Source organism: Agelaius phoeniceus, chromosome 18 (assembly GCF_051311805.1).
Source record: "Agelaius phoeniceus isolate bAgePho1 chromosome 18, bAgePho1.hap1, whole genome shotgun sequence".
In the NCBI taxonomy this organism is placed as follows: Eukaryota; Metazoa; Chordata; class Aves; order Passeriformes; family Icteridae; genus Agelaius; species Agelaius phoeniceus.
The window spans coordinates 4,451,596-4,478,938 of record NC_135282.1 but is presented as its reverse complement, the minus strand read 5'-3'; the positions used below and the strand labels follow the sequence as shown (position 1 = coordinate 4,478,938).

The 27,343-nt window shown below is 55.6% G+C and overlaps 3 protein-coding genes across 6 annotated transcripts in view; 2 read left to right on the top strand and 1 right to left on the bottom strand.

Annotated features, from left to right (window-relative positions):
- Positions 1-8,992, bottom strand: part of SGSM1 (small G protein signaling modulator 1) — a 38,744-nt gene extending 29,752 nt beyond the window's left edge. For 3 of the 4 annotated variants that reach the window (XM_077188055.1, XM_077188058.1, XM_077188056.1), the window contains exons 1-2: positions 8,901-8,992; positions 8,763-8,806 (exon numbers count right to left, since the gene is read on the bottom strand). In XM_077188055.1, the coding sequence (XP_077044170.1) occupies positions 8,763-8,806; positions 8,901-8,919 (63 nt within the window). In that variant the 5' untranslated portion in view covers positions 8,920-8,992. Of the gene's footprint in view, positions 1-5,919; positions 5,987-8,762; positions 8,807-8,900 lie in introns of those variants that run through there. The other variant, XM_077188057.1, reaches the window with a different exon arrangement.
- A 5,934-nt stretch (positions 8,993-14,926) lies between these two features.
- Positions 14,927-23,932, top strand: LOC129128412 (sodium-dependent serotonin transporter-like). The gene is made up of 13 exons (XM_054645702.2): positions 14,927-15,101; positions 16,799-16,933; positions 17,023-17,242; positions 17,379-17,517; positions 17,708-17,842; positions 18,906-19,009; positions 19,929-20,056; positions 20,137-20,249; positions 20,495-20,626; positions 20,713-20,812; positions 21,271-21,371; positions 22,678-22,845; positions 23,423-23,932. The coding sequence occupies exons 1-13, from the start codon at positions 14,927-14,929 to the stop codon at positions 23,501-23,503; spliced, it is 1,731 nt and encodes a 576-aa protein (XP_054501677.2). The 3' UTR covers positions 23,504-23,932.
- Positions 23,933-24,677: 745 nt separating this feature from the next.
- Positions 24,678-26,677, top strand: C18H12orf76 (chromosome 18 C12orf76 homolog). Its single transcript, XM_054645605.2, has 2 exons — positions 24,678-24,849; positions 24,954-26,677. The coding sequence occupies exons 1-2, from the start codon at positions 24,750-24,752 to the stop codon at positions 25,037-25,039; spliced, it is 186 nt and encodes a 61-aa protein (XP_054501580.1). The 5' UTR covers positions 24,678-24,749; the 3' UTR covers positions 25,040-26,677.
- The last annotated feature ends 666 nt before the right edge of the window (positions 26,678-27,343 follow it).

Sequence of the window (27,343 nt, the reverse complement as noted above, 5' to 3'; positions counted from 1 at the left end):
TTCTTTTAGTACAGTTTTAATATAATATATATCATAAAATAATAAATCAAGCCTTCTGAAACATGGAGTCAGATCCTCACCTCTTCCCTCGCCCTGGGACCCCTGCAAACACCACCACAGGGGCCCTCAGGGATTCCCTGAAATTTGGCTGAGCCACCCTTGTCCAGATGGCTCCTGACCCTCACCCAGCAGGACTCAGCCCTTCTCTCTCACACACAGATATTAAATGTACACTCATGGCAGCACTGGTGGTGTCAGCATTTTAAACCCCCCACACAAAATACACCTGAAAATCAATTTGCAGAGTTATGTCTTTACCAGCTTCTGATCCAGTCAGGAAATATTGGAACATAAGGAGTATATTCAAATATTTGGTTGAAATTTCAGTACATTGACACAATGCCTGCGGGGCAGTGACCATCTGTCTGTCCAGGGCCTGGGGACCATCCAGGACAGCAGGACACGGCTCTGAGTGGGCATTTCAGTGCCAGCACTGCACAAACCACCTGCATGCTCGAGGCACAAACAAAACACCTTCCAAGAGACACAGTTTAGTGGAAAATTACTCATTAAAGGTAAAAAAAAACCCCAAAAAATTTGCACTGCATTGACTGAGGTTGGAACACTAAAAATAAACCAAGTCTAAAGGACTGGAAGTGGAAAGGGCAGCAAGGGCACTCACCTGGTGTGTGACAAACACAAACACCAGCACAGACAGACAGGCATGGCCTTGTAACACAGAACAAGGGAGATCTTGGAATCCTGGAATGGGCTGGGTGGGAAAGGAAAAGCTCATCCCATCTCATCCCATGGGCAGGGGCAGTTTCCACCAATTCAGGCTGCATCCAAGCTGGCCTTGGGCACTTCCAGGGAACAGAATCAACCCTTCCAGGCAATGGAGCCAAGAGATCCCAACTTTCTCTACCTACCAAGAAAGTTTTCCAACAAAACCATCTTAAATTTGCCCAAACAGACACAGCTGGCACCCGTAGGACAGCTCAGAGCCAGAGAAGCCCAAAACTCCTGTCAGATCTCCTGTGCTGCTGCCTGCAGACCCCAGAGGACTCTCCCACAGGCAGCTGGGATCTGCCAGGGGATTTGTGACACCCCTTGGCTCCCTGCACAGAGCAGCCTTGAACAGCCTCTGAATGTGCTGCATTTGAATGCTAATTCTCAGACAGCAGCCAGAACAATCCCAGCAGATGAAGCTGCCCACTCTGGATCTCATGCCAGCCTAGAGAAATGAGATGTTTGCTCTTCTTTTATTAGAAAGGAAATTAGAACAGCAACTAATAATTTAGCTGTAGGTAAACTCGGGAGGAATATCATCAAGTATTCCACAACAGCACAAACAGCCCCCCTGGCTCCAGCTGGGAGCACAGCACAAATCCCCCTGGAAAGGGAAATCAAACCCTCACCTGTCCAACAGCCCCAGGGAGGGATGAAGGATGAAGGTTTAGACCTCTCTGCTACAAAACTCCCAGGGATATTCATCATCCAAAGCCCAGCTTTGCTGTCACCCAGCCCTGCTGTCATTTACACTGCTGGAACAAGCCAAATATTATCACAGCCACCACGGAGGTGCAGGGACCAGGAGCACACCAAGAACTGCAGGTTTGATTAGCCCAAGGCAATACTGACTCTCAACTGTTGTACCTGGTCAGATTTTTCCCTGCAGAACCTGTACCCTGGATCATTTGCAGCGTATTTTCCTGCCTCTTGCACAGCCTTGCACTGGTTATGAAGGCATTTCTGTGGATGCACAGCACCTCCTGTGTATTTGGCCATGCTCATAACTCTGTGAAATTGTTTACAGCAAGCCAGATGCAAACAGAGCCCCCAGGGAGATCCTTTTCCCAGTCCTGTTCCAGGGTCAAGCTCGCTCCATTGGCACAGGCTGAGGGCAGCTGTGGGGATGCTCCTGGCCACCAGATCCAGGAATGGGCCTGGGTGCCATAACCAGCACCAAAAAATGCCTGGATGAGCAAAAAATGTGGCACAGCAGCTCCACACTGGAGCCAAAGCAGTGGGAGAGCATCCCATCCTATCCCATCCCCAAAGGATTTACAGATGGAGATGATGGAGATGATGGAGATGATGGAGATGATGGAGATGATGGAGATGATGGAGATGATGGAGATGATGGAGATGATGGAGATGATGGAGATGATGGAGATGATGGAGATGATGGAGATGATGGAGATGATGGAGATGATGGAGATGATGGAGATGATGGAGATGATGGAGATGATGGAGATATCTCCTGCTCCCTCTGAACATCCATCTCTACACAGGGTGTCAGATCAGGTGGATGAGATGCTACAGGACCAGAGCCAGGAAGCTGCACTGCCTGGACCCCCTCAGAATCATGGAATTCACCACAGAATCATGGAGTTGTTTAAGTTGGAAGAGACCTCCATGATCACTGAGCCCAACCATTCACCCAGCACTTCCAGGTTCGCTGCTCCTGTTCAGTCCACCTGGCCCAGGAGAACCAGCAAGCCCTCAAAAGCCATCAAACAAACAACAAAATCATTTTAAAAAACCCAAAACCACCCAATCCACTGATGAAAGAGGCTTTAAACTCGATTTGCTTTTGTACATTTGCTTTTCAAATTCTTTTCCAAGGTGGAGCTTTCTCGTTCTCATCAGCGTTCTCATCACTGCTTTGATTATGTGTTTGAAGTTAATCCTTGCACTTAAAAAAAAAAACCACAAAAATTTTCCTTGTCAGTTTTGGTGCAATGTGGGCATTCCCTGCTGTGGTCTGAGCTCTCCTGTAACTGCTGCTCCCAACCAAGCTCTCTTTGCCCAGAAATCTCCCCAGGCAGCAGCTGCCCATGGAGCTCTGCAGCATTTCTCAGGTGCTACAAAGGGCTGGAGATCACTGAGATGCAGCACAGGACATCCCCAGGCAGGGCTGTATCTGCAAGGACAGCCAGCCTCCCCTGCACTGCAGGGGGATATTTCCCAGCAGGAATGTGGGCCTGGTTCTGCTGGATGTACCAAAGGTGTCCCAGGCAAAGCAAGTGCAGAATCCCAGCCCAGGACACATTTCTCCAAACCCCAAGTCCTTCTGGTGCCCACAGAAATGTTCAGGGAATGCTGGATGGAAATCCTGGGCCATTTCACCACATTGCCTATGCTGGAGTCTGTCACCATCACATTTTCTGAAAAATCCTCTTTGCCCAGGAATTCTTCTCCTGGGAAGCTGAGAAGCCTCAGAGAGAAATGAAAACATCAATTATCTGATTCACTTCTCCTGTGTTTTGCTGCTTTGGAATGTGGTTTGGAGATTGTTTATCCAACAGGTGATTGTTTCATTGGTTTGATGTGAATTGGTTTTACTTAATGACCAATCAGGGCCAGGTTGTGTCAGGACTCTGGAAGGAGTCACAAGTTTTTCATTATTATCCTTTAGCCTTCTGTCTGCATCCTTTCTCTATGCTTTAATATAGTTTAATACAGCATTCTTTAATATAATATAGATCATAAAATAATAAATTAGCCTTCTAAGAAGATGGAGTCAGATTCACCATTTTCCTCCCTTCATCCCAGAAAATACCACAGGAGCTAAAGCCACTTTTCCAGCTACAGCAGAACTTCTCAGACTGAAACCTCTCACCAACCAGATTTATCTGCTCATTTGAAAATGAAATGTCAGCCTGTTGCCTGTCTTGTTGCTACAATGCCCCTTTTCAGCAGCCTTGTTGATGAGATTCACATTTCAAACTTGGTGCTGCAGTTTTTTCTGCCTTACCACCTTCCTGATCTTGCCAGCAACAAACACCCTGATGATCCCAAAAGCAGGTGCCAGGCCCTGTTCAGCACCACCCCAGCTGCAGCCACGCTCTGCCACTTCTACAAGAGTTCACTGGCTGACCACTACAAAAAAAACCCCAATTAATTGTGCTGGGATCAGTTAAACCCCTCCAGCTGCAGGGCACAGGCAGAATTTACACCCAAAACCCCAATTAATTGTGCAGGGATCAGTTAAACCCCTCCAGCTGCAGGACACAGACACCATTTACACCCAAACCCCAATTAATTGTGCTGGGATCAGTTAAACCCCTCCAGCTGCAGGGCACAGGCAGAATTCACCCCCAAAACCCCAATTAATTGTGCAGGGATCAGTTAAACCCCCCCAGATGCAGGGCACAGGCAGAGTTCACACCCCAAACCCCAATTAATTGTGCTGGGATCAGTTAAACCCCCCCAGCTGCAGGGCACAGGCAGAATTCACCCCCAAAACCCCAATTAATTGTGCTGGGATCAGTTAAACCCCTCCAGCTGCAGGGCACAGGCAGAATTCACACCCCAAACCCCAATTAATTGTGCAGGGATCAGTTAAACCCCCTCCAGCTGCAGGGCACAGGCAGAATTTACACCCAGATTTATTTTGGTGGCCCCTGGCACGAGGGGACAGCACAGGGACAGCTCTGGTGGCACCAGGCACTTGCCTTGAGAGCCATTTGGCAGCTCCCTGTTCTTGCTGCCTCAGGAACATCGATCACCCTGCAGCCCACTGAGACCTCTGGCTTTTCTAAGAAGTCTTATTTCATTATTTATGACCACTTGCTGAATAAAAGATGGCACCTCCTGCAGCTGAGGGATCCTCCACGTGACGCACAGGAGGGAATTCCAGGCCAGCCCTTCCCCAGGCACCACCTGTGCTCACAGCTGGGCACTGGGGTGAGGCTCCTGTGGGGGGGATAAGGGAGGAGAAGAACTCGGAATATTCGTGCAGTTTGCTGGAAAATGAATTTAAAATACATTAATGGAAGGATCCATAATGCAACATTGCACCCTGGGGGGACACAGGGGGTGATCCCAGCCACGTGTGTTTGCTGAGAGTGTTTTGCAGCAGGTTTTCCTCACAGAGCATCAACTTTTGGCCAAAAAAAAAACCTGCTTGCATCACTAATTTAAGCTGCCTGAGCTCACGTTCTAGCTGGTGCTATTCCTGTTGTGCTTGTCAAAGGCACATTTCCACGCCATCTGTGGGCACTGCTCGCTGTAAATGCTCAATGCAGACATTTAAGGAAGCATTTGAGGCAAACTTTAGTCATTTCTGTGTTTCCAGCACACCCAGCCTCGAGGCTGGGCTCTGCTCTCACCACATCCCAAATTCCTTGTTTTTCCAAGCTGCTGATGGCACCCTGAGGAGTTCTTTGGATTCACTGGAACGTGGCACAGGATGATGCTGAAACCAAGGGCGACTTCCAGCTCCCAAACTGCCCCTGAATCTGTGCAAACCCAGGTATTTCCATGGCAACAGCCAGGATGCAGGGAGGGAGGAGGGCAGGGAATTTTGGCAGCAGAGGACAGAGGGTCCCCTGGCCCAGGGGAGGTGTGAGGAAGGGGGAAAGCAGCACAAAAGCTGCTCCGGGGATGGAGGCTCAAGGCAGGGGTTCCTGGAGCACGAGAGCTCTTGTGCACAGCCCTGCTTTTATCTCTGAGAGGAGAGGAAATGGTCCCCAGTGATCAGGGCTGCTCTTCAGAGCAGATCGATGCAGGCAATCGAGAAATGCTGCATTAAGGGCCCTCTGTTCTCTCCTGGTACAGAAATATCTGAAAAAGGCTGCCCTGGGTGCTTGAGAGACATCAGAGGGTCCCCTCTGCCAACAGCAGCTTTCATTACCAACCTGAAACTCATCATCCTCATCCTTATCTTGCCTGAACACTTTTGACAGCTACACAAAGGCCTTTTCCCTTTTTTTTTTTTTTAATAAACTGGCCTTGAGAACACTTAAAGCTCTCAACATTAATTTTTCAAACCTTAGTAACATTAAATTAATTTACAATTTTCTACCCATCCAGAATGAAATAGCTGGCACTGATGCCTGCAATCTGATATTTTGGAATAGCAGGCACACAGAAAAAAAAAACAAACCCAAGCTGCAAAAACATTGCTCTTACCAGTCATTTGTGTTATTTAGCCACAAACCAGGCAACATGGCTGCAAAGCAGGGGCTCCTCTGAAAGGGTGGGAGGAAGAGACTGACTGCTGTTCCCATGACACATGATGAAGGAATTAGTCAACAGCTACACAGTGACAACCATTCCAGCTACTGAAAAATAAACAATATATCTGGCAGAAGACAAGCAGGCTGTGGTCAACCCCAATATTGGAAACAACTCTAAGAACAGGCAGCAAAATATTCAATGCAGGTTCAACGGTTCCTGATGAGCAAAGACTCAGAGCTGCTTCCTGAGTGGCAAGTTAAACATAAACTAAGTTTTGTTGGTTTTTTTTTTTGCAGAAGAAGGACCAAGATGACTGTTTGCTTTCACACACCACCCAGCTTTTCTGTCAGCTCACATTCCAGGGACACGTGTGCAGGTGGATTGCACAGGTAACAGCTGCTTCCCTTGCTCTGTGCCATGCAGCTGCCTGGAGGGGCTGAAAACAGAGCTCAGGACTCCCCAGGCAGAACAAAACTCGCAAAAGGAGGAGGAGCACAGGTTACAAGAAGAATATTTCTACTTGAAAACGCTCACCCCTCCAAACCTGGGCATTTCTGGGTTGGTAAAAAAGCCTCATTCCACCTGATAAAAGCCCTAAAAAAATCAGAGAGTGTTGGTCATGCTGCTCATCCTGCATAGCAGCACAGAGGATGCCTCACAGAGTCAGACTCCACTGCTTCCCTTGCAGCCTGCTGACAAACAGTCAATCCTGCAGCTCCCAGGCTTGGTTTGATTTATTATGGCCATATGGGCTCGGGGGGAGGAAGAAGATGGTGACAGATAACACAGCTCATCTCAACCTGCACATCCACTGCAGCACAGGACTGCTCCAGAAGCCAGTCCTTAACCATGGCAACAGCCAAATAGTGAGGGCTGCTCAGTGCCCTGGCTAATTCCAGTTTATTGTTTGTGTCCCTGCTCAGATCAGACCTTCTTCCCAGTGTTTGTCTTCTCAGTTATGGCCCTGGGGTGACAGCTGTGGCACAGCTCCCCAAGCACTGTCCCTGCTCTCAGCTGGGCTCACCTGCACTGAGGGAGCAAAACCAGGTGTGGCCTGGCGAAATGAGAATGATACAGCTCTAGAAAGGTTAAAATTCTGGGAGTGAGGGGGAAAAAAACCCCAAATTTCTGCACCTGGCCCTTTCTACTTGGAGTCTGCACAAGTTCCTGACTTAACCTGAGGTCAGCCTAGAAGAAGAAGAAGGAAAACCAAAAACATGAGTAGAGGGGCACCAGAATGCCCCACATGCTCCTGGTTTCAGGATGGTGCTGAATAATTAACCCTATAACCAACAGGATCATGTTTCCCCAGGTTTTTCATTCCCACCAGAGCACAGTGGGAATTCCACTCCATGGAGCCCCCTCGCCGGTGTGGCTGGGCACCCACAGCCCCCATTGCTGGACACAGCCCCTGCCCGAGCCCAGCACTTCCAGCAGGAGTGGAAGGCAAATCCCAAGGCAATGGCACCCACCTGGTGCCTGCAGGGAACCCACACCAACACCCAGAGCAACGGGATCACCAGCAAAAAGCCTCTGCTCTGTGTCAGCACCAAGGGGCTGCTGGAGAGAGCCCAGAGAGTGACAAACCCAGCTCACAGCACCGTGGTGGCTCTGCCCAGGGCAGGAGGGCTGTACCCAGGCACCCTTCCCTCCCTCAAGCTTTCCCCACATTCACCAAACCCACATTATCTCCCCCAAAACCGGCAGAAGGGCAGGAACCAAGCCCAGCTCTGCTCCCTGAGGTACCAGCTCCCCTTTCCCCAGCCCTGGGAGCCAGCAAAGCCGGGCACTGAGGGCCAGCACAGGAGGGGCTCTGGGGGAAGCCAGGAGCAGCCCAGGCTCCCACCCTGCAGCAGCTGTCTCTGCACTCGGGAGCTGCCACAGACAGCAATAATGAGATGGCAGCTCTATCCACAACGCTAAATAAATGTCATACCCTTTTCCTGGCTTAATAGCCGTTGCTGAGGCAACCAGTGGTATTCCTCAGCATAGGATTAAAGGTGGGAAGTGGTCGGGGTGGGCAGCGCTGTCACCCTCCCCAGACCCACCACCCACGGCTCCAAGCAGCGTCTCCCACTCCCTGTAAACCGGATAGCGGGATGCTCGTAACGCCAGAAACAAAACACAAACCCTCCTCCCTCCCTCCCTCCCTCCGGCATCCCGGGAGGTGACCTGCGGGGACACAGCGTGGGCAGGACATGACAACAGCCGCCGGTGCCCCGGCACCGGGCAGGACTCGGCTCCGGGGCTCGATGGACCGTGGGCTCGGCTGTGACACACGGGATAAACACGGGCAGCTCCAGGCATAGAACAGCGCACAAACTGATAGGAGTTAAAGATGCCCGAGGAGGGGGAGCACGGCGAGATGCGGAACGCCATCCACCCGCACCGGGCACACACATTTGGGCCCCCCTTTTTCCCCAGCACCCGCTGCCCCCCGCCCTGCACAGGAGCTGCGGGAAGGGCTCGTCCCATCCCCGCTCCCCAGGGAAGGATGCAGCGCCGGGACTCGACCCTTTTCCCTGCGGAAAATCCCAAGTTGTGGCGCGCTCTGCCCCCAGCCAAAAGCGATTTCCCAAGGATTTTCCAAGGCACTGGCGCTGCAGGGATGCTCCTCCGCCCCCCCGGGACCCGCAACCGCGCCCGGCCGGGCTCTGGGCCCCGCTCCGGGTTGGTTTTTGGGGGGTCTGAACCCCACGGCAGCAGCAGCCGGAGCAGCGGATGCCGCGGGCGGGCGGAACCGGGGCTCCCCCCGGGCACCGGGCCGGAGCTGCTCCCGGGGGTCCCGCACCCACCTCCTTCTTCACGGTGCGCAGCAGCCGCTGCCGGGTCTCCGCCTCTGCGGGGAGAAATGAGGAGAAGAGACCCGTTAGTGCTGCCCTGCCCCGCTACCCCCGGTGCCGGTGCCCGGTCGCGGTCCCCGCCCGCCGTACCCGCCGGGGCCGCCGCCATGGCCGCGCTCGCTCCGCAGCGCCCGCAGACTGCCGGGCACCGGGCCGGGCCCGCACCGCCCCCCGCCCCGCCGGGGAGGGGCCGCGCCGCCGCCAATCCGCGACCGGCACCGGCACCCCGGGACCCCGGTACCGATGGGTCTGGTACCCCGGTACTGATGAGTCCGGTACTCCCGGCACCCCGGGACTCGCAGCTCCGGTACCCCGGTACTCTGGTACTGATGGGTCCGGTACCCCGGTACTCCCGGCACCCGCGGCTCCGGTACCCCGGTACTGATGGGTCCGGTACCCCGGTACTCCCGGCACCCCGGGACTCGCAGCTCCGGTATCCCCGGTACTGATGGGTCCGGCACCCCGGGACTCCGGTACCGATGGGTCCGGTACCCCGGTACTGATGAGTCCGGTACTCCCGGCACCCCGGGACTCGCAGCTCCGGTACCCCGGTACTCTGGTACTGATGGGTCCGGTACCCCGGGACTCCCGGCACCCCGGGACTCGCAGCTCCGGTACCCCGGTACTGATGGGTCCGGTACCCCGGGACTCCCGGCACCCCGGTACTCATGGCACCGGCACCCCGGTACTCATGGCACCGGTGTCCCGGTCCTCCCCGCATCCGCAGCCCCGGCTCGCCCCGTACCCCCGGCACCCCCGGCAGCGTCGGCCCGAGGGGCGACCGGCTCTGGGCCGGTGCTCTCGCCGGGGTCGCAGCCGGGACCGGTCCCACGGTGCGGTCACAGCCGTCCCGCGGCTCCCGGTGCCGCCTCCAGGCCCCCCTCAAGCACCTGATCCCCGTTATCCCAGCCAGGTCCCCGCACCCCCGGTTATCTCCCCGTTATCCCAGCCCCGAGGTGCCCGGGGACGGTGGTGGCGGGGCTGGGTGACCCCGCACGGGAGAGCCCTGGGGGTGTCGCCGCTCATGGGGATGGCTGGGGCAGTGTGTGGCCTCGGACAGGGGCTCAGGGCTCTGGGGTCCCTCACAGGGGCGGAACAGCCACGTCCTTTCAGACGTGAGCCATCCAGCCCCGCTCCGGCGAGCTCCAGCACGGAGGGAAGGTGACAACGACCAGAGACCCCCAACGCCTCCTGTGAAAATGACACCGCCAGAGCCCCTCGGAGAGCGTGCCCTGCCTGCAGCTCCATCGCCACCTCTTCTGTTTTCCTCTTCCCTGGTTTACTGTTCCAGGACATTTCCATAGAAACAGCATCCTGGCTCCTCCGCAGTCCGGTTTCCAATAACTACAAACGGCGGCGGAGCCAGGGCAGCGGCCACCGGCACGGCCCCGCTGCACCTGGGCTCCATCCCGGCAGGGACACTCCGGGCAGCCCCCAGCCCGATCCCAGAGCCGGGCTGCATCCTCTGCCCCCGAGTTTTGCCCCTCCTCGGTGGCTCTGGTGACAGCAGGGACCAGCATCATCCCGATGGTTCCCTGTTGGAGCGTCGCGGGGTGGGAGTGTCGGGATGGACGGAGATGGACAGAGATCCCTGAAGGCAGGTTGTGGAACTTGCTGTTCATTGCAAAGGGTGCAGGGCCCAGCTGGGAGCTGCCAGCCACAGCTCAGAGCAGGACTGAGAGAAGAGAGGGGCAGAGAGGATGAGAGGGTAAGAGAGTAAAAGGGTAAGAGAGCAAAAGTGTAAGAGTGAGGTTCCCATTACAATACAATAAATCTTCTTCTGTGTAGAATATTCTCATTCTCACTAACCAATCTAGTCCAAGATACAAATCCTATAGCATTTACATACAGCCTGTAAGAATCATTACATTCCCATACTGTGTTACATTTTAAAACCTAAAAACTCCTCTTTGGACCCCTTCTGCCAAGCTGGCAGGGTCTGCTCTGCCCCTTGGGCCTGTCTGCAAGCAGAGGGTGTTGTTCCATCAAAAGGGCATTACCTTCAGCTGGCCATACCATTGTTTTCCAGTTGTTCAGAAACTGGGGTATCTCAAAGCTTGCTTTCATTTCAATCTCTCTTATAGTTTCCATAGTCTCAAAATCTTTTGCCAGGCAATCATATTTATAAGGCTTTCCTGTTTCATCTTCCCCAACAGTTCCCTCCGCTGCCCAGGCTGGCAGGAGAACAGGAGGGAGCTCTGGCCTCGGGATTAATCCAAATTCCACTCCTTCAGTGCCTTCCAGGGCCAGGTGGAAGCCTGGGCTGTACCCATATTTCCGTGTCCTCTGTTTGCTTTTCACTGTTTGTCTGCTTGTTAAATACCCATTTAGCACAAGTGCAACTCGGGGGAATGCGATTGCTGGACCAGATGGGTCCCAGAATCTTTGGGAGAAAATCTGAAAAAAAGCACAGGGACAAGCTCCCCCCAAGCCTTGCTGGTTCCTTTTCTTTGGAAAATTCTGCCTCTCCCCAGATTAAGGCCAGGTGGGAAAAGATTGGCCCCTGTTTTCTGGAGCTTGGAGAGCTTAAATGAGAGCACGTTGATCTATACTTAATGTGATTAAGTTACATCTCCGAGTATCATGCTAATTAAATTAAACTTCCCACTGCTGCCTCTGAGGCTTAAGCAGGATAGTTGTTTTAAGACCACAATTCACTCCCCTGCATGGCTGAGCAGGTGGGATAAAAGCACTCTGCTAATCAAGTCATCCTGGTGTTTAGAAACAACTTCTAAAGCAAGGGATATTCAAATTTAAATCTGATTGGAGTTGGATTTAAACTCTGCATTTTCAATCTGAAGTGATTTGTGCTTTGAATAAGGAAAATAACAGGGAAAAAACAGAAGTTACAGGGTGAGACAGTGCATAGACTGTCTGACCACAGTGTCTCAGGTGTAGAAACAGAATTTTGGGAAGGAATTCCTCCCTGTGAGTAGTGAGCCCTTGGCACAGGGTGCCCAGAGAAGCTGCGGCTGCTCCATCCCTGGAAGTGTCCCAGGCCAGGCTGGACAGGGCTTGGAGCAGCTGGGACAGTGCAAGGTGTCCCTGCCATGGCAGGGGTGGCCCTGCCTGACCTTTAAGGTCCCTTCCAACCCAAACCATCCCATGACCTCGCCAAGACCCCTCTCCCCTGCCCTCCTCCCATGCCCAGCAGCTCTTTCCGCCTTGCAGCTTCTCAAAGCAGCGGAGATGTCAAAGCTCCCGCCTGATGGATCTGACAGCGCTGCCCCGCAGGCGGGACGGCAGCACCGGCAGCGTTCACGGCTCGTTCCCCAGCCGGCCCGGGGGCTCTGTCAGCCATGGAGGTACCGAACCGACGGCTCGGCTCAGCCCTGGGCTGGAGCGGGGCATCCACCGTGCTCGGTGCGTGCCTGAGCCCCCGGAGAGCAGCGGGAGCATCCCTGCGCTGCCAACCCGGCACGGCTCGGCTGTGGGATAACTCCGGCCACGGACATTCCTGCAGGCCCAGCTCTGCCCCCCCGAGCGTGATTTAATAGCTCGGTGTGAGGGAAACAAGAGACTCTTCAGGAGAGAAAGGAGCTTAGTTTTAAATAGATGCCAGAGCTTGGAGAGCCGCTGCTCCACACTGGGAAAGGGGTCACTGTTCAGTGTTCAAGGGATGCTGGGGGCTGTCCCTGCTTCCCACAGACCCCTGAGACCCCTGGCAGTGCCTGAGCCCATCTGCTGAGCCCTCCTGAGCAGGGGCAGGACATGGGCACAGGGAGGTCTCCCACTTGTCCCACCGAGCCATTCCATGCAAACCACCTGGAGAAAAGAAGGGCCAGCAGCAGAGAAAGAGCTGTTCTCTATTCTCTGTTCTCTATTCTCTATGATCTATTGTCTGTGATCTATTATTTTTCACAGTTGTTAGGGCTCCAGCTGCCTCAGTTCTGTTATTTACACCTGGAGATGGTCTTTGGTCAGGGGGTTAGGGTTAAACCCCACTCCCCAGCAGGGAATTCTCTCCCCTTCATCCCAAATCCCGGCACAAGGGCAGCCCCACTGGCAGCCCCCACAGCCTCGGCTTCCATCTCCACTCCAGCTCTGAAGGATTGGGATGCACGGCTCTGGGAAGGGGCACAAATCCCGCATAAACCACAGCAGATTAACTCCCCCTCCCCTGTGTGCTGGGGCTGGGCTCGGGGGGAGCCACGCCGGGTTTAGGAGCAGGGATTGATGGAGGGGCTGTGCTGGGACCCCCCCAATCTCTGCTCGCTCCCCCCCCAGCCCAGGGACCACCCTGAGCCCCCCCTCTACCCAACCCCTTCACTGGGGGAAAATCCACATAACCCCACCAGCAGAAAACTGCTGTGTTTCACAGGAGAGGTGTTCAAAGAGCGATTATTTCACCTTAAAGCAACAATAATTTCAGGGTCCACAGTGCAGAGGGAGTGCAGTCCACGCCGTGGAGGGACTGACAGGACTGGACCCACTTTTAGGTTTTTCCAACCTAAACAATGTGGGAATTTTTCGTCACTTGGGGTCGCTAATTGTGGTGGTGTTTACAGGGGTCTCAGGATGAGGGAAGAGATGAGGATCTGACTCTATGTTTTAGAAGGCTAATTTATTATTTTATGATATATATTATATTAAAATGATGTATTAAAACTATACTAAAAGAATAGAAGAAAGGATTTCATCAGAAGGCTAGCAAAGAATAGAAAAAGAGTAATAACAAAACCTCCTGACTTTCAGAAAGTCTAAGCCAGCTGACTGTGATTGGCCATTAATTAGAAACAACCACATGAGACCAATCACAGATCTACTTGTTGCATTCTACAGCAGCAAATAATTATTGTTTCCATTTTGTTCTTGAAGCTTCTCAGCTTCAGGAGAAAAAATCTTAAAGAAAAGATTTTTCATAAAACATGTCTGTAACAAAACACTTCCACGATTCTGTGATTCCATCCTATGACAGCCAAAGCAGCCAGGGCCGGACACAAACAAAACAAAAAACCACATAAATGTGCTTTTAACTGGAGGTTTCTGACGGGTCCCCGTGTGTGTGCCTGAGGGATTAACAGTGTCCAGAGGCTTCCTGTGCCCGGCAGCTGCATCACGATGTCACCGTCGTCACAGCAACCCGCTCACCATGGCCCTGGAGCCGCGGCTCCGGCTCTCCTGGAGCTTCTTTTAATTAAAGATGGGAAAGGCTGTGAAAGGCCCCCAGAGCCCCGGGAGAGCCCGGTGACCCCAGGTGTGTGCAAGCCCTGCACGCACGCGTTTCACCGCAGTGAATTTTGCTGTGGAACTGTCACGGGGCAGAGCGGGGGCTCTGGGGACGCTGCCATCCCCTCCTGGTCACAGCTCAGCTGGGGAAGTTATTTCACTTTCGTGTGGCTTTTTCCCCAGCAATTCACACCCCAGAGAGACCTGTCGAGCCCAGATGGATGAGATGACCTTTAAAGGTCCCTTCCATTCCCAAACCACCCCATGATTCCCGAATTTCCCCTGCAAGCATCAGCGTCACCTCCTTAGCAAAACACACCATGGAGAGAGAAATCAGGATCTGTCAGGAGGAAGCACAGTCCCATTTTACCACCTCAGCCCCAAAAACTGAGCTGGAATCCCCTCCCCTGGGTGGGACCCACGGGGTGATGCTTATTCACACAAGGTGAGGTGATGCCTGTCCCTGCAGGGTCAGGCTGGTCCCCATGAGGTGATGCTGGTCCTTGCAGGGTCAGGCTGGTCCCTATGAGGTGATGCTGGTCCTTGCAGGGTCAGGCTGGTCCCCATGAGGTGATGCTGGTCCCTGCAGGGTCAGCCTGGTCCCTGTGGGATGATGCCAGTCCCTGCAGGGTCCCCATGAGGTGATGCCGGTCCCTGCAGGGTCAGGCTGGTCCCCATGAGGTGATGCTGGTCCCTGCAGGGTCCCCATGAGGTGATGCCGTTCCCTGCAGGGTCAGGCTGGTCCCCAGGCTCGGGGGCCGCCCTCCCCAGCTGCCTTTGATCAGAGCACGGCTCTGTTTCCCTGCTCTCCGTGCCGTGGGTTTCCAGCGGGAGGTGGGGAAGCGCGCTCAGCCTGACCCTCCCCTCCTCGGATCTGTCATCAGCCGCACACAAATCCTCCCCAAGTTACCCAGCCCGAATCCTGCAGGATTTGCCGGGGTGGCAGGATGGCAGAGCAGCCCTGCCTGGGTCCCCCTGCCAGCCCTGCAGCCCCAAACCCCCAGACCCACCCCAGGGACAAGTGGAGCAAAAAGATGGATTTCCTCCTCTCCGTCGTCGGATTCGCCGTCGATCTGGGCAACGTCTGGCGGTTCCCTTACATCTGCTACCAGAACGGAGGGGGTAAGGACACCACTGGGCTTATTTAAGTCTTCTTTTGGAGAAATGATGCCTTTTTCCTCGTTTTCTATCTTTCCCACCCTGAAGAATTCACTGTTTCTTCTCCTTCTTTGTTTCCAGCTGCTCCACTTCAGACAGGGCGGTTTAAAGACCGACCCAACTTCTCCCGACATCTGTCTCTTTTCTGTTTGTGTCTTTCTTCATTCAGAATCCTCCTCCACTCCCTCCATCCTCCTTCCCTGGGGTCCTTTCCTCATTTCCTGGTCTTTCCCTCCGTTCCTGGTCTTCCCCTCCTTCCCCAGTGGGGTTAGAGGTGCGTTACAGCTCTAGGATCACAAAGGGAAAATTAGCACGGTCCAAATTGCAAAAAAGGATAAAGATCTGTAAATTTGGGCTGGGAGGTTCACACAATTCATGATTTTGGGACTCTGGGAAGCTGCTCCTGGTTTAAAATCATCCTCATGAGCATCCCACCCTCCTGCTGTGGATCCTGGCTGGCAGTGCTGGACATCACGAGCAGCCCCAGCTTTGAGGGATCAATGGGAAGCAAAGACACCGAAAAAACACCACAAAGGGGAAAAACCTTCAGTAAATGACTACTAAATAAATTGCTTGGAATGGAGCAGGATAGAAAGCCCCCTCACATGGAAATGAAAAAGGAGGGATGAGAATTTTGTGCTGTTTGGGAAAGCGCAGCGGATTTAATTGCCAAAGTTGGCTTTCAGGGAGCATCCTCCAGTGCTTGGGAAAATTAGAAAGAGGTAATTAGTTCCATACTCAAGGCAAAACTGTGGATCCCAGGTGCCCATGTTGAAACAGAGTTATTTGTGAGATGCTCCTCTGGGACTGGGAGCAGAGCTGAGCCCCTCTGCGTGCCTGTGGTTCGGGTGGGAGGTTCCCACCTGCCCCACACACATGGGAGGGTGAGGAGTTCAGGGAGCAGCTCTGGGGGAGCACAGCCCCACGGAGGGGGAGCACAGGGATGGGCAGCGCTGGACTCACCCACAATTCAGGCTCTGCCTGGAAGGAAAACACTGGAAACACTTGGTGCTGTTGGGCCAGCCCTGCCAGGCAGACAGGGGGGCTGCAGGAGGGTGTTGGGGATATTCAGGATACTGGAGGTTTCAGGGATATTGGAGATATTGGGGGTTTTGGAGATGCTGGAGGTGCTGAGGGTTTTGGGGGTACTGGGAATGCTGGGGTGCACCACACTCACATCTGTCAGAGGGAGGAGCTGTGGGGGTTAAATTAACTAATCCCAGCAGAACTCAGAGAGCAGTTCCACTCCCAAAAGCTCCATGGGGTACAAGTGTAGCCCCAGTAAAAATGAGGATGTAATGAATAATGCAGATTACAGCGCTAATTATGTGTCTTGGGGTGGCTGTGCATATTCAGTCAGATTTTCCTCCAAAACTCTTCCAGACCTGAGGGGTGCTGGGTGTCCCCTCCCCTGTGTCCCAATGGTTTATGTGGCTCTTTGTTCCAGCCTGGCCAAATGGTGCCTCCCCAGCACGGGCTGGGACCCCAGCAGGGCTGCTGGAGCACCAAGCAGGGTCTCACATCTCTGAGCTCCCCTGACCAGACAATCTCCAAAGCTTCCCACAAACGCATCCAGACCTGCTGGGGCAGTGCCAGGAGGGAGGGAGGTGACAATGCCGTGGTCCCCTGGTGTTCACCCTGCTCTGCTCCCCCCACTGCAGGAGCCTTCCTCATCCCCTACACGCTGATGGCAGTTTTTGGGGGGGTGCCCCTCTTCTACATGGAGCTGGCCCTGGGGCAGTTCCACAGGACAGGTGCCATCCCCATCTGGAAGCGCATCTGCCCCATCTTTAAAGGTGAGAGGCCCCAGCTGGGGTGACACCCTGACCCCCAGCAGGTCCCCAAGGTCGTGTCCCAAAGCTGATCCCGGTCCTGCTTTTCCCAGGCATCGGCTTTGCCATCTGCATCATCGGCCTCTACGTCTCCTTCTACTACAACACCATCATTGCCTGGGCTCTCTACTACTTCTACTCATCCTTCTCGGCCACCCTGCCCTGGGCAAGCTGTGACAACCCCTGGAACACCCCTGACTGCACCAACTACTTTGGGAAGAGCAATGTGACCTGGACCAACTTCTCCAGGTCCCCCGCCGAGGAGTTTTACACGTGAGTGCAAGGATGTGGGTGGTGTGAGCTGGGCACATCCCTCAGGGGGCTCTGGGGTGGGAATGCTCCTGAGGAGCTCAGGGACTGCCTGCCTGGGGCTGAGGCTGCTCCCAGCCCTGGGGATCCCGTCCTGCAGGAGGAAGGTGCTGGAGATCCAGAAATCTGGGGGTCTGTATGACATCGGGGGCATCCGCTGGCAGCTGCTCCTCTGCCTCTTCCTCATCTTCACCATCGTCTACTTCAGCCTGTGGAAAGGGGTGAAAACCTCTGGGAAGGTGAGGGGAGCTCCAGCAGTGCCCTGCCAGGGCAGGAGGAACCCCTCACCTGGTAGGATCTTGCCACCCCCGAGAGGGAAATGTCACCTCCTCCTCCTCCTCACCCCTGTGCCCGAGGCCACCCTGGGCGAGCCCAGCGCAGGGTTTGGGTGCTGGGTGGTGGCACAGGGTGACAGTGCCTCCCCCCCAGGTGGTGTGGGTGACAGCCACGCTGCCCTACGTGGTGCTGCTCATCCTGCTCATCCGAGGGGCCACCCTGCCTGGAGCCTGGAGAGGAGTTGTCTTCTACCTGCGCCCAGACTGGGGCAAGCTGCTGAGCACCTCGGTGAGTGAGGGTGGGACCCCCTGCCCAGGGCAGGGCAGCACCCAGAGCCCTCCAGAGCACACCTCTCATAGACACATCTTTTATGAAAAATCCTTTCTTTAAGATTTTTCCTCCTGAGAAGCTGAGAGACCTCAGCAACAAAATGTAAACATTGATTATCTGCTGCTGTAGAATGCAACAGGTGGATCTTTGATTGGCCCATGTTGGTTGTTTCTAATTAATGACCAATCACAGCCCAGCTGGCTCAGACAGAGAGTCTGAGCCACAAACCTTTGTTATCATTTCCTTCTTATTCTATTCTTAGCGAGCTTTCTGATGAAATCCTTTCTTCTATTCTTTCAGTATAGTTTTAATATAATATATATCATAAAATAACAAATCAATCCTTCTGAAACATGGAGTCAGATCCTCATCTCTTCCCTCATCCTTGGACCCCTGTGAACACTGTCACAAACCCACCCACCCATCTGGGCAGGGCAGCACCCAAAACTCTCCCCAGGGCACCCACCCATCCCTGCCCACGGGCCTGGCCCCACCACAGGGCAATGGGGCCCTTGTTCCCACAGAAACGGTGCCCTGGACAGGCTCTTGGAAATGGAAATCCATAATTGAATCACCCATCTCATTCTGGCCGGTTTTGTTTGTGCTCTGCTCCCCCCTGGGCTGACAATGAGCTTCCTGTGGGTAATTACCAGGCAGCACTTGAGAATTCTCATTAAAGGTAATGAGGGCTGCCAGCACTGAATGTGCCAGGCAGGAGTGGGCACGGCAGGCTCGGGGCTCCCCTCCATCCCTCCCTGCTCCAAGGTGACAGTGCTGAGTGTCCAGGGTGGAAATTAGCTCATTCCATGCCACAGCAGCTCCTCAGCCCCCAGGACATCTCCTGGGGGCACAGGGCAGGCAGGAGAGGAGCTCTGGACCCTCTTCTCTGGACACTCTCAGCACAGCCCCAGCCCTATGCCCAGGGGGTGTCCGTGCCATTGCTACTGTGGGGCACCTCCCAGCCCCATCCAGCCCCAAGGACCTCCTGCCCTGCCCATCCTCCTGTTGTTTCTCCCTCCAGGTCTGGGTGGATGCTGCTGCGCAGATTTTCTTCTCCTTGGGCCCTGGATTTGGAGTCCTCCTTGCTCTGGCCAGTTACAACCATTTCCACAACAACTGCTACAGGTGAGGGTCCATCCCAGTGGGCACAGCTGCAGGGGAGGCACATCCCAACAGCTCCTGGTGCCCACTACCACATCCCAATAACTCCTGGTCCCCTCTGCCACATCCCAACAGCTCCTGGTGCCCTCTGTCACATCCCAACAGCTCCTGGTGCCCACTGCCACATCCCAACAGCTCCTGGTCCCCACTGCCACATCCCAACAGCTCCTGGTGCCCACTGCCACATCCCAACAGCTCCTGGTGCCCACTGCCACATCCCAACAGCTCCTGGTCCCCACTGCCACATCCCAACAGATCCTGGTCCCCTCTGCCACATCCCAACAGCTCCTGGTGCCCACTGCCACATCCCAACAGCTCCTGGTGCCCACTGCCACATCCCAACAGATCCTGATCCCCTCTGCCACATCCCAACAGCTCCTGGTGCCCTCTGCCACATCCCAACAGATCCTGGTGCCCTCTGCCACATCCCAACAGATCCTGGTGCCCTCTGCCACATCCCAACAGATCCTGGTGCCTTCTGCCATATCCCAACAGATCCTGGTCCCCTCTGCCACATCCCAGCAGCTCCTGGTGCCCTCTGCCACATCCCAGCAGCTCCTGGTCCCCTCTGCCACATCCCAACAGCTCCTGGTGCCCTCTGCCACATCCCAACAGCTCCTGGTGCCCTCTGCCACATCCCAACAGCTCCTGGTGCCCTCTGCCACATCCCAACAGCTCCTGGTGCCCACTGCCACATCTCAACAGATCCTGGTGCCCTCTGCCACATCCCTGGTCCCCCTGGCTGCAGCCTGGGCATCTTTCCCCATTTCACTGATGGTTTTTGTTTGATGGGCCAGGAGAGGGAACTGGAGTGGGGCAAGGCCAGGGCAGCTGGAGCAGGGCTGACCTGGAGTGGGGTCTCTGCCTCTTTTCTGCCCTCCAGGGATGCCCTGGTCACCAGTGCTGTGAACTGCCTCACCAGCTTCCTCTCAGGCTTCGTCATCTTCACCGTGCTGGGCTACATGGCCGAGATGAGGGACGTGGAGGTGGAGGATGTCGCCAGAGATAAAGGTTCTCCTCCCTCCAGCAGCCCCTTCCCACCCCCAGGGCTGTGCCAGGGAACAGCCAACCAAGCCAGTGTCCCCTCCCAGGGCCCAGCCTCCTCTTCATCACCTACCCTGAAGCAATTGCCAACATGGTGGGATCCACCTTCTTCGCCATCATTTTCTTCCTGATGATGATCACCCTGGGGCTGGACAGCACGGTAGGAGGGGACAGCCCAGCTGTGTCCCCAGCAGGGACCAGGGGTGGCCATGTCCCATGGCTGAAGGTGGGGTGACAAGGGGAGGGATGGGCTGGGATGGGATGGGATGGGCTGGGATGGGATGGGATGGGATGGGATGGGATGGGATGGGATGGGGCATCCCCACTCTGCCATGCAGATTTTCTTGGAGAGCAGGGCTGTCCCCACACCCCATTTCTCCACCCCTCACCAGCATTTCTTTGCAGTTTGGAGGCTTGGAGGCCGTGATCACGGCCGTGATGGACGAGTACCCCCAGGTCCTGGCAGGGCGACGGGAGCTCTTTGTCCTCGGCCTCATCACAATCTGCTTCCTGGGCTCCCTCAGCACCCTCACCTACGTGAGTTCCACTGGCACCACCCTGCCCTGGCCCCCACATCCCCTCCTGCACCCCCTGGGGTCTGCAGCCTCCCCCTGCTGCTCCAGGGGGGAGCCTATGTGGTGAAGCTGCTGGAGGAGTTTGGTGCTGGCTGCTCCATCCTGGCAGTGGTGCTGCTGGAAACCATCGCTGTCTCCTGGTTTTATGGTAAGAAACTGCCTCTGTCGTGGAAAACACTCTGGGGGCACCTACACAGGTGTGTGACCCTGCACAGGTGAGTAAATCCCAGGCACTGGATCCTGTGTGGGGCTCCTGGCCAGGCTGGGATGGGAACAGAGGGCTGGGATGGGAACAAAGGGCTGGGATGGGAACAGAGGGCTGGGATGGGAACAAAAGGCTGGGATGGGAGCAGAGGGCTGGGATGGGAGCAGAGGGCTGGGATGGGAACAGAGGGCTGGGATGGGAACAAAGGGCTGGGATGGGAACAAAGGGCTGGGATGGGGGCAGAGGGCTGGGATGGGAACAAAAGGCTGGGATGGGAGCAGAGGGCTGGGATGGGAGCAAAGGGCTGGGATGGGAGCAGAGGCCGTTGTGTCCGTGTGGGTATCCCTGACCCCACATCCCCAGCAGGATCCCAGGGCTCTGAGGGCTCTCTCCTCTGGTAGGGATCCAGAGGTTCTCCCACGATGTCAAGGCCATGCTGGGCTTCACCCCAGGGCTCTTCTGGAAGCTGTGCTGGGTCGCCATCAGCCCAGCCCTGCTGGCAGTGAGTATCCATGGCCAAATTATGGACAAGGTCATTGCTGTCCCTCTGGACACCCTGCAGCCACTCCCCTCTGCTGCCCAGCTCCCTGTGCCATGGATAACTCCCCTCTCACCCACACGAGGTGACCAGGAGAGCAGACAGGGCTGTGGGACCTCACACCAGCCCTCCCCATGCTGCTGCTCCAGCCACAGTGCCCACATCCCCAGGACCTCGCTGAGAAAGGGAGCTGGAAGTTCATTTTCCAGCCTTTTCCACAGCTCCAGGGCAAAGCTGGGCGCTCACACAGGTGCCAGCTCAGCTTTGCCTCATCCTCCCAGCACTCAGCATCCCTGGCAGGGCTGGCCACGGGTCCCTGTCCCCTGTGCTGGGCTGGATCCATCCCTTTGAAACGCCAGCTCCTACGGCACTTCAAAGGCTGCCGTGGGCACAGGGGCCTAATCTCACTGGATCTGCAGGAGAAGAGGCCTTGTGAGGATTAATTATGGCTCTAAGCACTTTGCCCTGGTTATTAAGAGAGGAGTATTATCATCAAAGCACACACAGCCAAGGGTTTTGTTTCAGCACAGGGCTGAGCAGCCCTGGCAGGCCAGCAGCTCACAGGGATTGTCAAACAGAGCCTCCCAGCCCTCACCCAGCCAGGGTGGCAGCCTGGGAGGTGCCCCTGTGATGCCCATGCTGCCTGGGATTTGGGATGGCAGGGGGAGCAGCAGGACGTGGAGGGTGCTCATAGAATCATGGAATTGCAGAATGGTTTGGGTTGGGAGGGACCTTAAAGATCATCTGGTTCCATCCCTGCACTCTGATAACCTGTGGGGTGAGCTGGGGAGATCAGGGAATTGTTTGGGTTGGAAAAGCCCTCTAAGATCAAAGAGTTCAAGCATTACCCAGCACTGCCAAGGCCACCACTAAGCCATGTCCCCAAGGCCCACATGCAGGGGGATATTAAAGCCCTCCAGGGATGGGGACTCCACCACTGCCCTGGGCTGCACAGCCCTTTTGGTGAGGAGATTTTCCCTGATGTCCAACATAACCTGGCACAACCTGAGGCCATTTCCCCTGGTTCTGTGCCTTGTTCCCTGGAAGCAGAGCCCAGCTCCCATCTGGCTGCACCCTCCTGTCAGGGAGTCGTGGGGAGACAGAAAATCCTCCCTGAGCCTCCTTTTCCCCAGGCTGAGCCCCTTTCCCAGCCCCTTCCCCAGCTCTGTTCCCTTCTCTGGCCACGCTCCAGCCCCTCCATGTCTGTCCTGGTGTGAGGAGCCCAAACTGCTCACAGGACTGGAGGCCCCTGTGGCTCTGCTCGTTACAGTTCATTGTCATCAGCTCCCTCCTGGAGCAGCCTCCCCTGACCCTCTTTGAGTACCAGTACCCCGAGTGGAGCATCTCCGTGGGATTCCTCATCGGGGCATCCTCCTTCATCTGCATCCCCCTGTACATGGTGTACAAGCTCGTCTGGACACCAGGGTCCCTCAAGCAGGTCAGGAGTGGCAATCCCAGGGCTCCTGGGTGGGCTGGGGTGGGCAGGGACCCCCTTGGGGAGCTGGGCTGGTTGATGCATCCTTGTGACCATGTTCACAGGGGTCTGAGGATGAGGGGAGAGACGAGGATCTGACTCCATGTTTCAGAAGGCTTGGTTTATTATTTTATTATATATATTATATTAAAACGATTCTAAAAGAATAGAAGAAAGGATTTCATCAGAAAGCTGGCTAAGAATAGAATAAGAAGGAAATGATAACAAAGGCTTCATCTCGGACTCTCTGTCCGAGCCAGCTGGGCTGTGATTGGCCATTAATTAGAAACAACCAACATGGGCTAATAAAAGATCTACCTGTTGCATTCCACAGCAGCAGATAATCACATTTTGTTCCCGAGGCCTCTCAGCTTCTCAGGAGGAAAAATCCTAAAGAAAGGATTTTTCATAAAAGATGTGTCTGCGACACATCCCCAGCATCTTTGTTGAGCGGCAATTAAACCCCACCGGGATTTACTGCCCTGGGGAGGGCTCGGGGGAGCGCAGGGAGGAGACGCGCTGTGTTTTGTCTCTCCATCAGCGCCTCGCCGTCTGCATTCGGCCCGAGAAGCTGATGCGAGCCCCCCAGGCAGAGGGGGTGGGCATGGCCCCGGTCCTGTAGCGCGGGGGACGCGGGCACTGCTCGGGCTCCCTCCTGGCGCAGCGATGGGGCAGCTCCTCAGCACAGACCGGACCTGGCATCTCCACGAGCATCACCGAGGGCACATCCCGGCGGAGCGGAGCCCGTTCTCGCTGCTGGCAGGGAGGAAAGCACGGCAGGGAGAACGGGAGCAGCGCTGCGGCCCCTGCGGGACCAACAGCCGGGGCTGGGGGAGAAACCCAGCTCCCGGAGCGGATGGAGGAATTGCCTCGCTCCAAGGCTCCCCCCCGTGCGTGTCTGTAGCTGTGCCGTGAGTGTTCGGGAAATAAAGCTGATGCTGATGCTCGGAGCTGAGGGGAGGGAGAGGAGCCGGAGCTGGCAGTGCTGTGTTCATGGAGCGCCGTGCGGGGCTCAGAGCCCGGGCTGGGATGGGGGACAGGGGTGCTGTCGCTGTCCAGACACACTTTATCCTGCTAAAAAGATCCAAAATCCGGCGGAGGACTCGCCCGAGCCCGGGGGTGGGTCCCAGGTGCTGCTGAATCCGGGCAGGTCGGTGCCTCCTGCCGCCCCATCCCGGGGGATGCAGGGAATAGGCATTTAAAGAGGGGAAAAACCCCTAATATATCTCATTTTAAACCCAAACCCTGGGTCGGGGTGAGGCATCCCTGGACCGGTGTCAACCATGCCGCCGCGGCTTCTTATTCCCATCGCTCCCAGAGCAGCATCACCGTCCCTCGGTGTTTGGGGACCTTAAAACACCGGGAAGGACCCACGTTCGTGACAGCGGAGGCTTGAGGGGACACACGGGACTTGGGGGGGGGACACACAGGGCTGGGGAGCAGAGGGTGCCCACGGGGGTGCAGGGACGCGCTATGGACGCGCGGGTCTGTCCCGGGCGGCCGCGGGGCGCAGCGCTCCCGGTGCCGTTCCCGGAGCCGCTCCCGGAGCCGTTCCCGGAGCCGCTCCCGGTGCCGTTCCCGGAGCGGTTCCCGGTGCCGTTCCCGGAGCCGCTCCCGGTGCCGTTCCCGGAGCCGCTCCCGGTGCCGTTCCCGGAGCGGTTCCCGGTGCCGCTCCCGGTGCCGCTCCCGGAGCCGTTCCCGGCGCGATTCCCGGTGCCGTTCCCGGAGCGGTTCCCGGTGCCGCTCCCGGTGCGGTTCCATCGTCCCGCTCCCCCGGAAGGCCGGTGCCGGGGCGGGGCGGGCGGCAGGAAGGGGCAGGGCCGGGCCCGGCGCACAAAGCCCGGCGGGGTCCGTGGTGTCGCGGCGCGATGGGGCTGGCGGCGGCGCGGGGCTGGGCGCTGTCCCCGCTGTCGCCGGGCCCGGCGGAGCGCAGCCGGCCCTACGCTGTACTGCAGCATCAGAACCTGGGTGAGGAGCGGGGGGCACCGGGGATAGCCCCGCCACGACCCGGCCGGCGGCTCGGGAGATGCTCAGGGAGTGTTGAATTAATGTTCTTTCTCTTGCCGCCGTAGTGCTGCTGGGGAGCATCCTCAGCGCTCTGCTGCTCACCATCATCCTCATGGCCATCTGTGTCTACCGGCCCGTCCGGCGGCGGTAGCGGAGCGGGACCCGCCGGGGCATCGAGAGAATGCTGCATCCCACCCGGTTCTCCCACCTGGAATCCGCCATCCCAGCATCGCTTCAGCCCTGCCGGTTCTCCCGTCTGGTACCCACCGTCCCGGAGCTGCTACTCCGGACCCAGCAGGTTCTCCCCTCCGGTACCCACCGTGCCACCGCTGCTCCGGTGCCGCCCGGTTCTCCCGTCCGCTCCCGGCAGCTGCTGGGGATGCGCTGAGGATGCGAGCGTGGCTTTCCCCCCATCTCTGCCCGTGCTGTATCCCTTGGCTCCATCGTGATGTGGCTTCCAGCGGTGCTCTGGCCGGGTGCTGGAAATCATCCTCCTCTTCCTCAGCAAACAGAACTCCTGGAGCTCCTGGGGCGTGTTCGCAGCGATCCCGCCTGGCTCGGAGCAGGGGCTGAGCAGCGCCTCCCAAATCCCCGCGTTTTGGAGAGGCTGATCCGACCCCGTGTGCTCCAGAGCATCCCCGGGCTGTGCAGGCACCCGGGGCCTCGGTTGGAACAAGGACGGGGCGAGATTGGGGACATTGTCCGAGGAGCAGCTCCACGTGCTCGGTCACACCACGTCTGCTTTTTGCTTTCTGATTAATTCAGGTCCTTGTTTGAACGCCGAGTTCTGGGAGTTGGACAGGGCTTGGAGCGACCTGGGGTAGTGGGGGGTGGACCTGTCAGGGCAGGGGTGGAACAGGATGAGCTTTAAGGTCCCATTCAAAAATATTCCAAAGGTAAAAGCTCAGTGAGCCAGCCAGCAGTGGGTGGAGGGTCTGGTCCATTCCTGCCTCTGAGCAGAAACACTGATGCATGACCTGATCCCGGTGTAGTTTTCCCCAAGCCAGGCTTCTCATTCCCAACGTTATTTGCTTTAACTCCAGGCTAAAAAGCCCCAAATAACCTCCCATCAAACCAGCCCTGCTGAACCTGTTGGGCACTGGGGTGCAGCTGAGGGGTTCCAGCATGTGCTGCTCACTGTCCTCCTGCAAGCAGGAGCTTCCAAAGGTCTGCAAGCCAGGCAGATGCTCTGGAAGAGTTTGAGCTCCAGCCAGACCCATTTTATGCAGTTTCAGTAACAAGTGTTTACACTGAATCCCACTTCCATACGAATGCTGCTATTTTGTTTTGCACTGCTACAAGTAGTAACTGGATTTTACTAATTATTACTTTAATATTTAACATAGGGGTGTTTTGCTTAGTAATTTATTTAGAGTTTTAAAAATGTAACTTCCAGACTAATTGTTGTTGACCTGTTCTCAAGCCCTCGTGCTGCATCTGAGGTGTTTTCTGTTCTGTTTCAAGGACACTGAGTGCTGGCATTGAACAGGGATTTTCTTTGTTTTGAGAAATGACAGAGTGAGCCCGGCCTCGAACAGATGGAGTTGTTAATCCAAGAGTGTTCTTTCTATTGCTTTCTGCTCCTCCTTTTGCTCACTGGTTCCTGTGTTCCTGATTTTCCTTGCTCCTTCATCGCTGTGAAGCCTGGCCTGCAGCCTGTGCTGCTCGTGGGGGTGGATGGTGAAGCTCCCAGCCCCAGTTCTGCATTCCCAGGAGCAGAATTCCTGTTTGCTCTCATTCCTCACTCCCTGCTATGCCTCTTTGTACAAATAAAACGCTCAGTAAACAATCCAGGCTCTTATTTATTCATGGCTGTGCTGTTTGTTATTAACTGGGCTGGAAAGGGGTGAGGCTGTCCTGATCCTCACCCCTGGTCCCCTCATGGCTCCTACCTTGTTTTTAGTGGGATGGCAGGGCTGGGGGAAGCCAGAGAAGAGGATGGCAGTGCTGGGACAATGTTTCCATGGATGTTTGTCAACAAGGAACCATTTAACAGCACAATGGAAGCACATCCTACAACGGCTGTGCAGTTTCCAGCAGCTCAGCTATGAATCAAAACTCAGCCAAAGCAGTGTAAGAAGGGTTTCCAAATAAACAAAATCATGAATTGCTGATGTAAAAAGCCTTGAAATGGGGTCAAAAGCACAAAAAAAAGCACATAGTCTTGCTTTCAGGAGCTAGCAGCATCAACTTAAAGAACTTTTTAGAAGAAGCTACAGGTGTTTGTAACTCTGAGCTTCTCTTTCCTACATCAGCCTCAAGCTGCCTCAGAGAGAGGTTGGACTCTGTTTACACAACAATCTTGGCCTTAATATTAAACCCACTCAGAACCCTCTCTCCTCTCTTACAAGAAGCTGCAGAGAGAAAATAATAGGGTTTCCTGCTTTTCACTGCCTTAACTTCTGTGTTGTACTGATTCTCCAAGACAGGGAGACTCAAAATTTGGCTGAAAACG

Coding starts and splice junctions, on each gene's coding strand:
- C18H12orf76 (XM_054645605.2), top strand. CDS start 24,750: ATGGGGCTGGCGGCGGCGCGGGGCTGGGCGCTGTCCCCGCTGTCGCCG. Junction 24,850..24,953: donor ACTGCAGCATCAGAACCTGG/GTGAGGAGCGGG, acceptor TTGCCGCCGTAG/TGCTGCTGGGGAGCATCCTC.
- LOC129128412 (XM_054645702.2), top strand. CDS start 14,927: ATGGCAGAGCAGCCCTGCCTGGGTCCCCCTGCCAGCCCTGCAGCCCCA. Junction 20,250..20,494: donor CCCTGGGGCTGGACAGCACG/GTAGGAGGGGAC, acceptor ATTTCTTTGCAG/TTTGGAGGCTTGGAGGCCGT. Junction 22,846..23,422: donor CACCAGGGTCCCTCAAGCAG/GTCAGGAGTGGC, acceptor TCTCTCCATCAG/CGCCTCGCCGTCTGCATTCG.